Genomic DNA, 13,534 nt, shown 5'->3' with positions numbered 1-13,534 from the left:
TCTTATTAATCTTATTATGATAAAAATATGTGTTGTTATGTTCCTACAAAAAATATATATATGGATTTTGATTAAGTATTTTTTTTCCAAAATTGATAAAATGATTAAACAAGCAACAAGTGAGCTACTGAGCAATACTCTATCTTTCCTTCCAAAAAAATAAAAAGCTCCGAGTGAGCTAACATGCTATATTTTTCTTGGTTAAGCTTTTTTTTTTTTTTTTTTACACTTTCCATTTTGTCATGCATCATATTTCTTTTGTTAGTGAAGAATGATTAATTTTATTCGTAAGAGAGAATCAATCGTAATGTTTCATTTTTTTTTTTTACAAATCATATAGTTGTAGTAGTATATAGAAGTATTTTTTTTTACATCGAGTTTAATTTGTTATAAGTGTTTTTTTGTAAGAATGATAATCTGTTCATATTAAAGTACATATATAGAAAAAAAATACCTCTTCTATATTAACCAAAAAAATTCTAAATATAATAGGGCTCCGGTTTATTCTTTTGCCCATGGGCCCCCGAAATCTCAGAAACGGCCCTGGTCACCTCACATCCTCGAGGTGTGAGGTTCGATCCTCACTATCAACAAATCCCACCTCCTACCCCTCTAGGGCATTGCCAGCTAGGTTTCCTGTGATAGGAGCCTTTGTGATAATTGAAATGAGATAATTAATCATTTTTATGCTTTTATGATAACAAACCCTAGCAACCACCCCCACCACCTCCCTTATGTCTTATCAGTTACGAACTTGGCGGTCCTTTTTCTTACAATAATCTTTTTTTTCTTTTTTACAAAGGATACAATAATCTATTTTATGGTGTCTTAATAAATCTTATTACACCTTATTAGGATTTAACATCTTATTATAAGATTTTATTAGACTTTATTGAAGCTTAATAGCCCCTATCTTATCTATTCTTATATCAGTTGTGTCTTATATTATCCATACTTTTTTTGACAAGATATGGTTGAAAATAAGGTGAGGAGAATAATCCTTACAACTGGGTTAGGTCGGTGTCATGCACGGTTATTTTAATTACTCCATATTATCTTTTTATAAGTTAATTTATGGCATAAAAAAGTAAAATGTTAATATCTTTGTATAATAAATTATATTTCACATAAGAAAGGTAAATAATATTGCTTGTTTATTTGATTGTAAAAAGGATCTTTTTTTTTTAAAAAATAACTTCGTTCCTTAAATATTTTTTTTAAAATTAATTAAAAAACAAAATACTAAGAATACACCAGGTGATGACACGTGTCATTGCTAGTGTATCTTTTAATATATACGAAGTAGTTATTAATTGATGATTTAGAACCATGCCATAACAATCCTTCATTAATCAAGGCTCATGATATATTTCAAGTTTGTTTGTTTGATAATCCATCCATTTATACTCCGTATTATCATTTCACCAAAAAAAAAAAAAAAAAAAAATAATTTCAAAGTCAATTTTGAGCATGTTGCACCTAACATTATCAAGTCCTCAAATGTTCTCTCTCTGCTCTCTCACCTCCTTTTTCTCTCCAAAACCTTAGCCTCCATTGTTGAATTTTGAAGGGGCTTCCATCGATTTTAATCGGTGGAAGGCTCCAATCCTTGTTTCTTTATTGTTTTTTTAGGTTTATAATAATGTGTCCTCCTTTTGGGAGGAACTTTTCTCCCTCAAAAGAAAGGGTTTCCGATCTCCTTCGAAAGACAAGGGTTTTTCGACCTCCTTCGAAAGACAAGGTTTATCTCCTCTTTTCGAGGGAGAATTTTCTTAATTTTGAATCTATGGTAGCAGATCTAATGAATTGTCGTGAAATTATTTCGTTGGTGAAAAAGTTATCAAGTTTTCGAATACGAACAGATGAATCAGAAGGAAAACATCCTCACGGCTACAAAGGATCGTTAGATTGTTTCTCCAACAAGGCTGTAATTTTCAGCGATATAAGCGGCAGATGCTCCGTAGTGCAAGATCTACTCGACGATCGTAGTTTTTATGAAGGAAAATTCTATTTGATTCAATATCTTATGTATTTGTTAACTTGTAGATGTCGTATAACTTTTAATTAATGAAACTAGTTAGTAACCCGGGCGATGCCCCGGGTTTCTTTCTTCTCTCTCTCTTTTTTTTTGTTATGGAAGATTGTGGATATTACTTAATTATTCTTTTTTACATCGGTATAATACATTTTTGCAACTGAAAAATATTTAAACTTTGATAGGAAAACTTTTAATAAATAAATCACATTAATACATACCGTTACAAATTAAGTGGGTCAAAGCAATTTAAATACATTGTAATTATTGAAATTATTCATCGTTTTAATTGAGCTCAAAATAAATACACCGGTTACAAAACTTATTTTGGGTGATGAAAATTAATTTAATTGTTTTTTTGTAACAACTGATTTAATTGATTATTATACAATCAATACTATAATACAATTAATTAATTTATCATACAATTTATTGACACATATTTAACATGTACATGTAATTGATTATGTGGCAATTTGATTGATGACGTGGCTAAATAAGAAAAAAAAATAGTGACACGTGGCGATATAACACTCCTTACCTTTGAGTTTTAATAATAATATTGATAATTTTGCTATTTTAAAAAAAAAAATCAAATCCTCAAATTAAAAATTTAATCACTAATAAGAAAATAACCATCCATTCCATTCCCTCTAACTTCTCCATTTTTTTTATTTTTTTTTTGAATGTAACGGTATAGGGAAGTGCGCCAATACGTATTTGTTTCACAGCTGGGTCGAATACGTTTATACGCCAACATACATAAGTGGATCCCACTTTTGCTGGGAAAACAAACCTAGCAATTTGCTAGGTTTAGCTTTACCCTTGTATGATTTGATTTTTTTTTGGGGTGTTTAGAGCCACAAAGGCGATGTGAGAATCAATCTCAAAATCTCCTAAAGTCGGAGCAACTAGGTGTTGATGAGATAACGTTGAGTAGATGAGGCTATAGGTGTAACGCGCCATATCTCTCCTCTTCTTCCCCAACTCAGTTCTTCAATGGCGTCACAGTTATCATCTTCTCCAATCTTCCTCTCTTCATCTCCCAAAATTTCAATGAATTCCCAATTCACTTCACCCCTTCACCGCCAATTCTTCTTCCCTCCTCCCTCCCGAATTCAAACAATCCAGCATTCCACTATTCGACGCGTAACTACCCACTTCTCCTTAAAGGTTGGTTGAGTTCTTTCTGATAATCCCCTTTTTTCGAGTTCAATTTATCAATGTACATTCAATTCCCACTTGTATACCTTATTTTCAATTTGTTAATGTTGTTACTGCACAAATACATCCGAAGCATGATGTGCACTATTGAAATATGCATATGGGTGCATGATGCTGTGCATTTCTGTGTTATTTTCTTCGTCTTAATAATCTTTTTGTTAGGTTTAGAGACGCAAATTATTGAATTTAGTATAGTGAGATAAGAGTGTGATAAAAAGAGTTAGTGGAGAGTTCTATTTCAATGAATTGAATTGAGAAATTTTTATTTTAATTGATAAGGTTTTTTGAGGCCATCTTACAATTGAGTTCTATTTCACATGGATTGAATTGAGTGGAGGAAGATTATTTGTGGACAAAGAGAGTACAAGCTAGAATTTTTAAAAGGACCGTCTTATCATCATAAGATCACTTTGTAGGGTGGGTTGGGCTAAGGGGAGTTAGAAATTGGGATAAGATAATATGCTTGCTTCGACTTACAAAAGTGGTCTTATGATGGTAAGGCTATCTTTCACAAATGATTCTCTAGATTATATATGTGGGAGAATGACTTGCATTATGCTGCGATAAATGTTTATAGAATGACGTGATGTTTTTCTTTCATCTTAATAATCGTTTTGTTAGGTTTGGAGACGCAAATTGATGAATTAAGTATAGTGAGATAAGAGTGTGAAAGAAAGAGAGGAAGTAGAGGATTCTATTTTACATAGATTGAGTGGGGAAGATTTCTATTTTAATTGATAAAAAGGTTTTTTGTGGCCATTCTACAATGGATTGCGAGAAGAGATTATTTGTGGACAAAGAGAGTACTAGCTAGACTGCTAGATTGTATACAAATTTTTAAATAAGACTGTCTTACCATCATAAGATCGTCTTGTAGGGTGGCTTGGGCTAAGGGGAGTTGGAAATTGGGATAGGGTAACATGCTTGCTTCGCAAAAGTGATCTTATGATGGTAAGGTTGTCTTACACAAATGTTTCTCTAGGCTATATATGTGGGAGAATGATGTGCATTATGCTCCGATCAATGTTCATTAAAGGCTTTATAGCATAGTTGCGCGTTCTTTTATCATATAGCCTAGTTGGTCCGTTCATTGAATTTAGTATGAAATTACATGTTGTGGGTGGCTTTTTTTAGTACTATGTGATATATTGTTTGAGCAAGACAATGCCAATTTGCCAATTGTTTGAATGAATGAGTAAGATAATATAATTTGATATAACTTTGCTGGTTCTGTATATCTTTAATTTGCTGCTTTACAGATTCCTATCAACTTTCATGTAGTACAGTGAGTTCAATTCTGTTCATGGTTATCCCAATTCATAAATGGAACTTCAGTTATGCAGGAATCAACAGATCAGCATGGTACATCTTATACCCCCATGATTAAGAATGGGCTGAAAGGACTCGAAAGGACCCTGGCTGCAGTTCTTCTTGTCATTCAGATTTCAACTCCTCTACCTATTATTGATTGGGGTTACTCTGTCCCTCCCGCGAAGGCTGTGCTTTATTCTCCAGATACCAAAGTTCCTAGAACTGGGGAACTTGCACTAAGAAGGGCAATACCAGCAAACTCAAACATGAAAACAATACAGGTTGTTCTTTACATTCTTTCACATGATTCTCTGAGGGATAATCTTGTTTTCTTTCTCTGACTAGTCTTTTTGCCCCCCCTTTTGTCTATTTATTTCTGTTATCTTGTCCAGGAATCTCTAGAGGAGCTCTCATACTTGCTTAGAATCCCTCAAAGAAAACCATATGGGACAATGGAGGGAAATGTAAAAAAGGCATTAAAGGTTTGTTTTCTATGCCTTGCAGCTACAATATTTATGTAGTGTATCGTTTACAATTTACATGCACTAAACTACTGAAGTATAATTACATGAAGCAGAGTTATGGTTATGTCTGCTGTCTATACCGATCTGTTGTCAGTATCGACCTGCTCAAGGATTTAATTCAAACATTTGAATCTGGAATTTCGTTTCCAGAGTTCTGTAGATAATTGTAGAAGAAATTAAAAATTTATTTGATTAGAGAGAAACCTTCAATATCTGTCTTCTTAAATGGATCCTGAACTACGTGCATCACAAATTTAAATTTCAGGCTATTATTAGCTAGCTCACTTACTAGTACAACTGATTTTCTTTAGTGGCATTTTGCTTTCTGTAACTGAGGCTAACTACTATGTTGCAATTTATTATAATAACAACTCTTATTCTCACTGAATACTAATTGAATTCAACAGTATTTGTGATTAATGCAACAATGCTCATTGAACTCCATACTTGGTGATGTTTATCAGTTTATGTACTCCAACATGACCTCCTCCGTTGAAAACTCTAGGGTTGAAGTATTAAAATATTTTAAAATTCAACTGACAGGCATCTATGCAAACTCTATAATTATCAGGATCAAGTCTTAAATGATGTAAAATTGTAGAATTGTATATGTCAAAGTATATATTATTCATTTTGCTAGCATCCATGGTCTAATCAAAAGATGAAATGTATTAATACAATAGCAAGCAGTAATAACATAACTCAATTTGACACTTGAAACTCTGTACTTTTTTCATTCAGTCTGAAGTTTTAATATTTGTTTCCTTTATTGTGGCATCAGGTAATTATATGTCCATAATAACTGAAGTTTAACACAATTACAATTATATACGAAGTATAATGATATTTCTTCATCTGTGATGACAAAATACAGTGATTTTCTTCCACTTGGTTTTTGATCTATTCACCTCTATGTTAAAAAGAAAAAAAAAAAAAAAATTATGCATGTATTTTTTTTTTTGGTCCTAGTATTTCCCCATTGAGCTAGTAGGAAAAGATTTAACTCACATTATGCAAAATTCTCTGATATAAAACATAATACAGTTTTGGTCTCTGATATTTATGCCTCATTTTAAGTATATTTTGTTGCCTTTATAGTGCACTGTACGTTTATGTTTCTGCTCAATTGCATCAACTGCCATCAACTCTTGGCATCTTTATCAGTGAAAATTAGGCTTCTATTATGAGTATGGTATTAATTTTGTATTTATACTCGCTTTACCTTCAAGTTTATCTCATATTTGTTAAAGAAATAGAATTGTCTTTGATCTTTTTAGCCTGTTAACCTTTCATGCCAGATAGCACTAGATGAAAAGGAATCAATTTTGGCAAGTGTGCCCGCTGATTCGAAGGAAAAGGGCTCTCTTCTGTATGCATCTTTGATTGATGGGAAGGTATGTCATATATGTTGAGGATATTTTCCAATGTTAATAAGCAGCTTTCTTCTTCCTTACTACCTTGAAGCTGGCTCTATGTTTCTATTGACCTTTGTGCTTGATTCAGCATTATTTGGCCGGCATATATAGTATATTATAACACCTCTGTAGTCTGTATCCTACACTAAATCCAATTAAATGCTTTTTCTTCAGTTTAAAAATATGTTGTGTTTACTCTTTCCCGAGCTCCTAGAAGAATATAGAGAAGAAAACAATGTGTGTGTGTGTGTGTGTGTGTGTGTGAGTATTATTCCAAAATTTCAAGGGATTTTATAATCATGAGAGTGATAGGCATGTCTCCACTCCTATCTAAGAAGTAGAAACCTATCTTGGGCCTCCTAACTGGTATTAGGCTTGTCTACACTCCTATCTAAGAAGTAGAAACCTATCTCGGGCCTCCAACTAGTATTAGGCAAGTAAGGGTTGGATCAACCTATAATTAAGCATCCTATGAGAGTATGTGTCTTTGCTGTCAGTTTCACTTTTGGTTGATAGAGCTAAGAATGAGGTTTAGGATAAATAATATAATAAAAGAGATCTAGGGGCATTGGCTCTCCACTAGCATGTTATGACTTGTGAGTTGTAAACTTGTAATGACCACCCTTCATTCACACCTATGACTAGTTTACCAATGTGAATAAGTAGGGATAAAACCTAGCCCATTCCCATCCAGGCTAATGAATTAAAATCTGTAGTGTGGCTTGAAACCCTAATTAACCCTGACTCACATTGTTATTATAGTATGAGATCTAACCCCCTAGAGCAAGTGAAGATGCCTATCATATATTCAAATCCTCCTTGGATTGCATCATGGATTTTTTTTTCAAGTAATGAAGAACAAACCTATGACAAACAAGTCCTATTCTACAAAACAATCCTCCTATATTCACAGCCACATAAACAAGTTTCACATATCCCCCCCCCCCCCCCCCGAACTGTCTGTTAAAATTACCTGATTTCTGGGAAAAACAAACTAGCAAAACGCGATCACTGGTAAAAAAAAACTCTACTAAACATGAAGAACTAATAGACATGAATCTTGTGATGCTAAAAGAAATAATAAGAGAGAAGAATAATTAATAACAAGAACGTAAGGACTAAGGAGTCAATCATGCACACTAACTGTAATGGGGAGAGAGAGATTAGAAATTATAACCCTTTGGAAGAGGAAGTGAAAGAAGAAATTAATAATTTCCAAGAGTAAGTGTGCTAGTGTTGAGAGTAGACTAAGCAACTTAAAGTACTTGAAAAACTAGATTATAGAGAAGAAAACTTTCTTCTATCTAAAAAATGGCTACAAAAGATGAAAATATCTTTTGGCTAACCTAGAAAAGTAAAAAAAAATTCCAAGAGTAAGTGTGCTAGTGTTGAGAGTAGACTAAGCAACTTAAAGTACTTGAAAAACTAGATTATAGAGAAGAAAACTTTCTTCTATCTAAAAAATGGCTACAAAAGATGAAAATATCTTTTGGCTAACCTAGAAAAGTAAAAAAAAAAAATAATAATTTGTTTTCAATTGAATGGTGGCAAGGCTTAATATATGAAGAGGAAATTCCCAAATACTTAAAAATAGTTGTCACTTGTTAGAGCAGGGGGGAGGGGGGGTGGGGTGGGCTGGGGGGAGGGTTGTCGTGCCAGATTCATCACAGTTTGTTCATGCCTTAAGACTCCAACCAATTGTAGATAAGGCACAATTGCTCCTCCTGAGCATAGTTGTGTTTGGCCAGTATGCACAACATCAGGAATGGCTGTTCCTTTATTGTTCCACCGAAGTTGAGCATTTGTGTTGCTTGGCCTCACAGTCCAAATAGGGGTGCACGGCCATGCTCTAACCGCTGCTCTGTAGCTGGCTTCTTCTTCTAGTTTATGTCATGAAAATACTAGTTTACAACTTTCTTCAGCTTTTTCTTGTAGGGGGGCTTGCGATCACTTCTCGATTGCATAAAAGAAAAGGATGCTGATAGAGTATCAGTGGGCCTCGCATCTTCATTGGATACAGTTGCAGAATTGGAGCTGCTACAGGTATCATTGAGTTTTGATAGTTATTCTACTGAAAAGTCGAAACATCTTGGAATGCATTTTTAAGTTTTTCCATTTGCTCTTTTATATTTCATAGAACTTTGAAAGTGAGAAATAATAGTGTTTGGCTGGAAAGGTCACTTCTGTAAATAAAGCTGCTGTATACTCTTGAATGCATTCCAAAAACTTAGTCATCTAAAATTCATGAGAGAAGCCACAAGGGACTAATTAATTTGCTCAGATATTTAGAGATCTAAGCTTATGATTTTGATGATACAGAGAGAAACAGCTTTTGTTCTATTCTGTTTCTTGGCCTCTTGGGAGATTGCAATTCAAATCAATCATAATATCCATGATTATCTGAATGCTTCAAGATCAAATGCTTTTTAAGACTTGAAGAAGCTCTTCTGCTAGTTGCCACCTCTTTCACTGCTTGGGTTCTAGTACCAACCTTTGTAGTTTCATTGTGCAACAGATTCTATTAAAAGCATGCCATAGCCTTTAGTGAGCGAGATCTCATCATGCATTCATGCTATCTGTGCTGTTCTCATTCCGTCACATAAAATGACTGTATATTATATTTCTTCTGATTTTACTTGATTGTGAGCTGTATTCTATACTCCATGGGGAGGCTTCAACAACTAGATGGCAAAAATTTAACATGTTTCAATTGCAACAGGCTCCAGGAATATCGTTTTTATTACCTCAACAATATTCACAGTATCCAAGGCATGTTTTCTATTTGTCAGCTTTTTGCCTTTTTCATTGTTGGTGGAAGGAAAGAGGAAGAATTTTTATTGATTAGTGCTCCTCCTACTTAATTAATAAACTCAGTTTTTTACAATTGAATTTGATCCGCTGCTTTTGAAGCAATGGATTTATAGTTGGCATTTTACATTCTCTTCTGTATTATATCTGTGCTTATTTGGTCTTTAGGCTAAATGGGCGAGGGACAGTTGAATTTACTATTGAGAAAGGAGATGGTTCTACGTTTACTCCTCAAGCTGGAGGTGAAGCCAAAAATACAGCTACCATTCAGGTACTAACTCTGGACTAAATCTCTCTTGTAAAGCACTAATAAGAATCCAATAATGCAACCTGATTATCTAGTTCAGTTCGTGTATTCTGCTCATTTAACATTTTTGGACTTGTGTGCGCCTAAAAGTCAGACAATTGATCAACAATTTAGTACACTCCAAACTGTTTCCTTTGAACTTCTTGAAACCCGCAATTTTTGATCAGTGAAAGGAACTATCAACTTATATAGGGTGAAAGCATCTATTAAAGTTTGAAACTCCCGGTGCTCTTTCTTGCTGAGGGATCCAACTTATAATGCCTTCTGTATAATTATCTGCCTCTTTTTAAGGGGCTATTATCATATGGATTGTTGAATTAGGAACTGTAGGATTTCAATTTGAATAGTTGAGAATTTGACTTCTATGCCATGTAAATAAATTATTTGCTTATGAGTTGTTTCTTTTTGTTACTATCATACTTAGCGTATCAATGATGCATGCATTCAGGTTGTAATAGATGGATATTCGGCACCATTGACTGCTGGGAATTTCGCTAAATTGGTAAGGTACTTGAACAGATCTTTTCCTTGATAAATTTCAATACTGTTATGCACATTGATTTCATCATCTGTTCAAAATCACTAATTTGAGAACTAGATTCTCAGTGTTCAAATCTCATTATTGCATCACTTTGATGTATGGACACAAATTAATTTTACATTTCCTGGAGGAAAGTAGGTCACCTAAAAGTTAGAGAAGCTTAGGAGGAAATTATTCGAAGAGCTGATTAAAGGCTAAGTCCTAACGGAATGACGCTTGCTAGGTAGTCAGGCCAGCCTCTCCGCTGCTTAGTAGAACCAAGCCTTCTCTAAAAGAAGCTTTTGGAAGAAGTTCCACTTACGGCTCTAGATGTTAGGCTAAATTTTACTTTTGTGACCTATAATCCTATATTTGTATATTTCCACTTTGGTAACCAAGATTTGCAAAGGATTTTCATTTTGGATAGTTAGATAACTTCATGGCTCCACCGATCTAAGTAGTCATTTTTTTATTCCACCAAGATTTTACAATTTGAATCAAGGATGGCACTGCGCCATCCTTTAGAATTACTGCAATTAGGCACGGGAGTTCTTCCAACTCAGCACTGGGAAATCTGGATTTCTTCTGGAAACTATGTATCCAATGGTCCGTTGAACTTCTGTGCTATTCACCATACCTACATAGTGAGAGTTCTGACAGAGAGAAGCATCAAGGCTTACTTGGAGAGAGCTTGGTCCAAGATGCTGCCTAGGAAAGGGTTAATTGGGTTGTTGTTAGCATGGCTCTGAGTATTTTGAAAAAGGCTGGTGAGGTGCTTGATCTGCTGAAACCTCTGAGTTTTCTACCTGAAGAAATTGAATGGTATTGTGAGGTGGAAGAACATTTTGATCTTGTGAAATAGAGTGGTTTTGATTACTTTTGTTCTTTGTTCTTTGAATGGCTCAAATGGTTTATATGTATCATAGACTGCATTGGCTAACCCTCGATGAGCAATAAATTATTAAGTAATGGCCTCATGTCTACATAATTATACTGCTGTCATTAAATCACCAATGATTTCCTGATGAAAATACGTGGCAAACCATTGACATTCAACTGTGGTTAATGAATCAAGAGGTTGTCAACTTTTCTTCATTCTATACAAGATCAAGTTATGTTGATTAACTCTTCTGTATAAAATGGCATACTAACACAAAATTATCAGGTAATGGATGGAACATATGATGGTACAAAGCTAAATTGCACCACTCAAGCTGTTCTTTCTGATAACAAACTTGATGCAAACAAAGGTTATAGTGTTCCTCTAGAATTAATGCCATCTGGGCAATTTGAGCCACTCTACAAGACAACTTTGAGTGTACAGGTTGGTGTTCATTTTCATTCCCATCTGAGAACTTGCCAAGCCTGCTGATGTCATTTTGCAATGTATAATCTCTCTTTGCATTACAGGATGGTGAGCTGCCAGTTTTGCCATTATCTGTTTATGGGGCGGTTGTTATGGCTCACAGTGATTCTTCTGAGGAATACTCATCACCGAATCAGTTTTTCTTTTATTTGTATGACAAGAGAAATGTAAGTCTACCCCAACCTTGTTGAACTTACCTTAATATTACATTGCTGTATTACTAAATGATGGCTACTAGTATTACAATAATCTCTGCTTAATGTTAATTTGGAACAATTAATAATGCGAGTAATAATGTCACAGGACTCACAGTAGTTTTCTAAACAAAAGTGGGCATTATCTTAAATTAGCAGAGCATCTTTTTATTTGGATCAAGATAGCATTTTTGTTTCCAGTAAGGCTGAGAAAATATATCATACTTCTATTCTATTGATGATTTCTACAACACATTGCTGACCCAAAATTATCACTCAGCATTTGAAAAAAGTTCTTTTGTTCCCATTGTAAGATTTGATCTTCAACCATGTGAGGGAAGCTCTGTTGGTTAGAGCTTCCACTCTAGAATTTGAGGCCTCATGCTCAAAGCTCATTCAGGGCAGGGGGTTGGGGGTGGAGTAGGTTGAATTTAGGTGCTTTGTTAGAGGGCGTTGTACTTACATAATTAAGTAGTTTTGGTGGTAGCATATACCCGAAGTAGGGAACTTTTTCCAATAATTTAGTATAGGAATTTTCTTTAGCTCTTTTGATAGGGATTCTCCCTTGGGCATGTCCTCTTGAATATATAACCTATTATTATACAATAATCATTCAAGTGGTACAGAGAATATGATAATGTGAATACGTTATGACCCTTTCACTTTTTCAGGCCGGCTTAGGAGGACTGTCATTTGATGAAGGTCAATTCTCTGTGTTTGGGTATGTCTTCTAAGCTTTATTGTACTCTGAATATAATATTTTTCTTTTATATCGCTGTTTTACATTCAACATTATCATGTGATTGTGGATTTTCATCACTGGTATTTTATGCTGTAGTTACACGATAGTGGGTCGAGATATTCTTCCTCAAATCAAAACTGGTGATATCATTAGATCTGCAAAGCTAGTGGAAGGCCAAGATCGCCTCATACTGCCAAGTAACCCAAATTCAACTTGAAAGTGCTCTCTCATTAGACTCTGCTCTGATGGCATTTCTTAAAATTGCGGCATGCTATTTGTTCTTTTACCTTGATAGAGAACTATAAACGCTTACAGCTTCCTAGCTCATTATTCCAGATCTGTGTACAATGATATTACCTCAATATTCCGCTTCAAGGTCATATTCTTTCTGGCATAGCTGGTGGAAAACTCATATTTTAGCAACCTGGCTTATGTATAGTGTCTAGGTTAATTGTTTGAATTATGTATCCAAGACTGTTGAATTGAGCATGGGTTTCAGATTCCTAATCCAGGCTCTTATTTGTCAAGTATGGCGTAAATCGTTTGTAATGTCCACTTGGCCTGTGTGAGCTCTTCAGTCAGGTGTGGCCAGTTCTTTCATAGACACTGCTATATCGAATGCTTAGAATAGCAAATTGTATCGTCCAAATACTAAAAGCCATGAGATGAGATAGTTTAAGTCAAAACAATCCTACTAACAAAAATTTAGTAGGCATGAAAGTTTTTCACTTGACAATGTAGCCAAACTCAAACTTAAGATAATCTAACCAGCTCTATAAAACCACCTCATCTGATTCTTTTATGGAAGTACCTCAACTGATAATTCATTGTTAGAAACCCATTAATCCGTATTCGTCTAATTAATACGCATTTTGTGAAATGACGTTAGTTGAAGATGTAATAAAAACCAACTCAACAACACAAGAGATAATGGAAGTTCATACATCTGAAATTCTGAAGTAACAAACTAACACTAACACCTAAAGGGTGAAAAAAAAATCTAAAGTGCTAAGAAAAATTAACTAGGGTAACTACTCAAACTTACGACAAACTAGTTAAGTAAACCATAACAAGCCTAAACCATGTGG

At 34.4% G+C, this 13,534-nt stretch overlaps 1 protein-coding gene across 2 annotated transcripts; it reads left to right on the top strand.

The window, feature by feature from the left end:
- The first annotated feature begins 2,981 nt into the window (after positions 1–2,981).
- Positions 2,982–12,953, top strand: LOC145604777 (peptidyl-prolyl cis-trans isomerase CYP37, chloroplastic-like). Of its 2 annotated transcripts, none has more exons than XM_081660728.1 (12): positions 2,982–3,208; positions 4,603–4,851; positions 4,963–5,052; positions 6,393–6,488; positions 8,445–8,552; positions 9,229–9,278; positions 9,486–9,588; positions 10,073–10,126; positions 11,310–11,468; positions 11,555–11,677; positions 12,376–12,425; positions 12,543–12,953. In XM_081660728.1, the coding sequence occupies exons 1-12, from the start codon at positions 3,035–3,037 to the stop codon at positions 12,661–12,663; spliced, it is 1,377 nt and encodes a 458-aa protein (XP_081516854.1). In that variant the 5' UTR covers positions 2,982–3,034; the 3' UTR covers positions 12,664–12,953. The 2 variants fall into 2 exon arrangements, with proteins under 2 accessions (XP_081516854.1, XP_081516855.1); XM_081660729.1 differs by having other exon boundaries at positions 3,074–3,208; positions 4,595–4,851.
- Positions 12,954–13,534: the final 581 nt, after the last annotated feature.

The sequence above is a fragment of the Chenopodium album genome, chromosome 22 (genome assembly GCF_948465745.1).
Source record: "Chenopodium album chromosome 22, dcCheAlbu1.1, whole genome shotgun sequence".
Classification (NCBI taxonomy): domain Eukaryota; kingdom Viridiplantae; phylum Streptophyta; class Magnoliopsida; order Caryophyllales; family Amaranthaceae; genus Chenopodium; species Chenopodium album.
The sequence above is the reverse complement of the archived record's forward strand: the minus strand, read 5'-3'. Positions and strand labels throughout refer to the sequence as shown.

Excerpts from the sequence above, each read along its gene's own strand:
- LOC145604777 (XM_081660728.1), top strand. The coding sequence starts at position 3,035 with ATGGCGTCACAGTTATCATCTTCTCCAATCTTCCTCTCTTCATCTCCC. Across the intron at positions 3,209-4,602 it reads CTACCCACTTCTCCTTAAAG|GAATCAACAGATCAGCATGG; the intron begins GTTGGTTGAGTT and ends TCAGTTATGCAG. Across the intron at positions 8,553-9,228 it reads CAGAATTGGAGCTGCTACAG|GCTCCAGGAATATCGTTTTT; the intron begins GTATCATTGAGT and ends CAATTGCAACAG.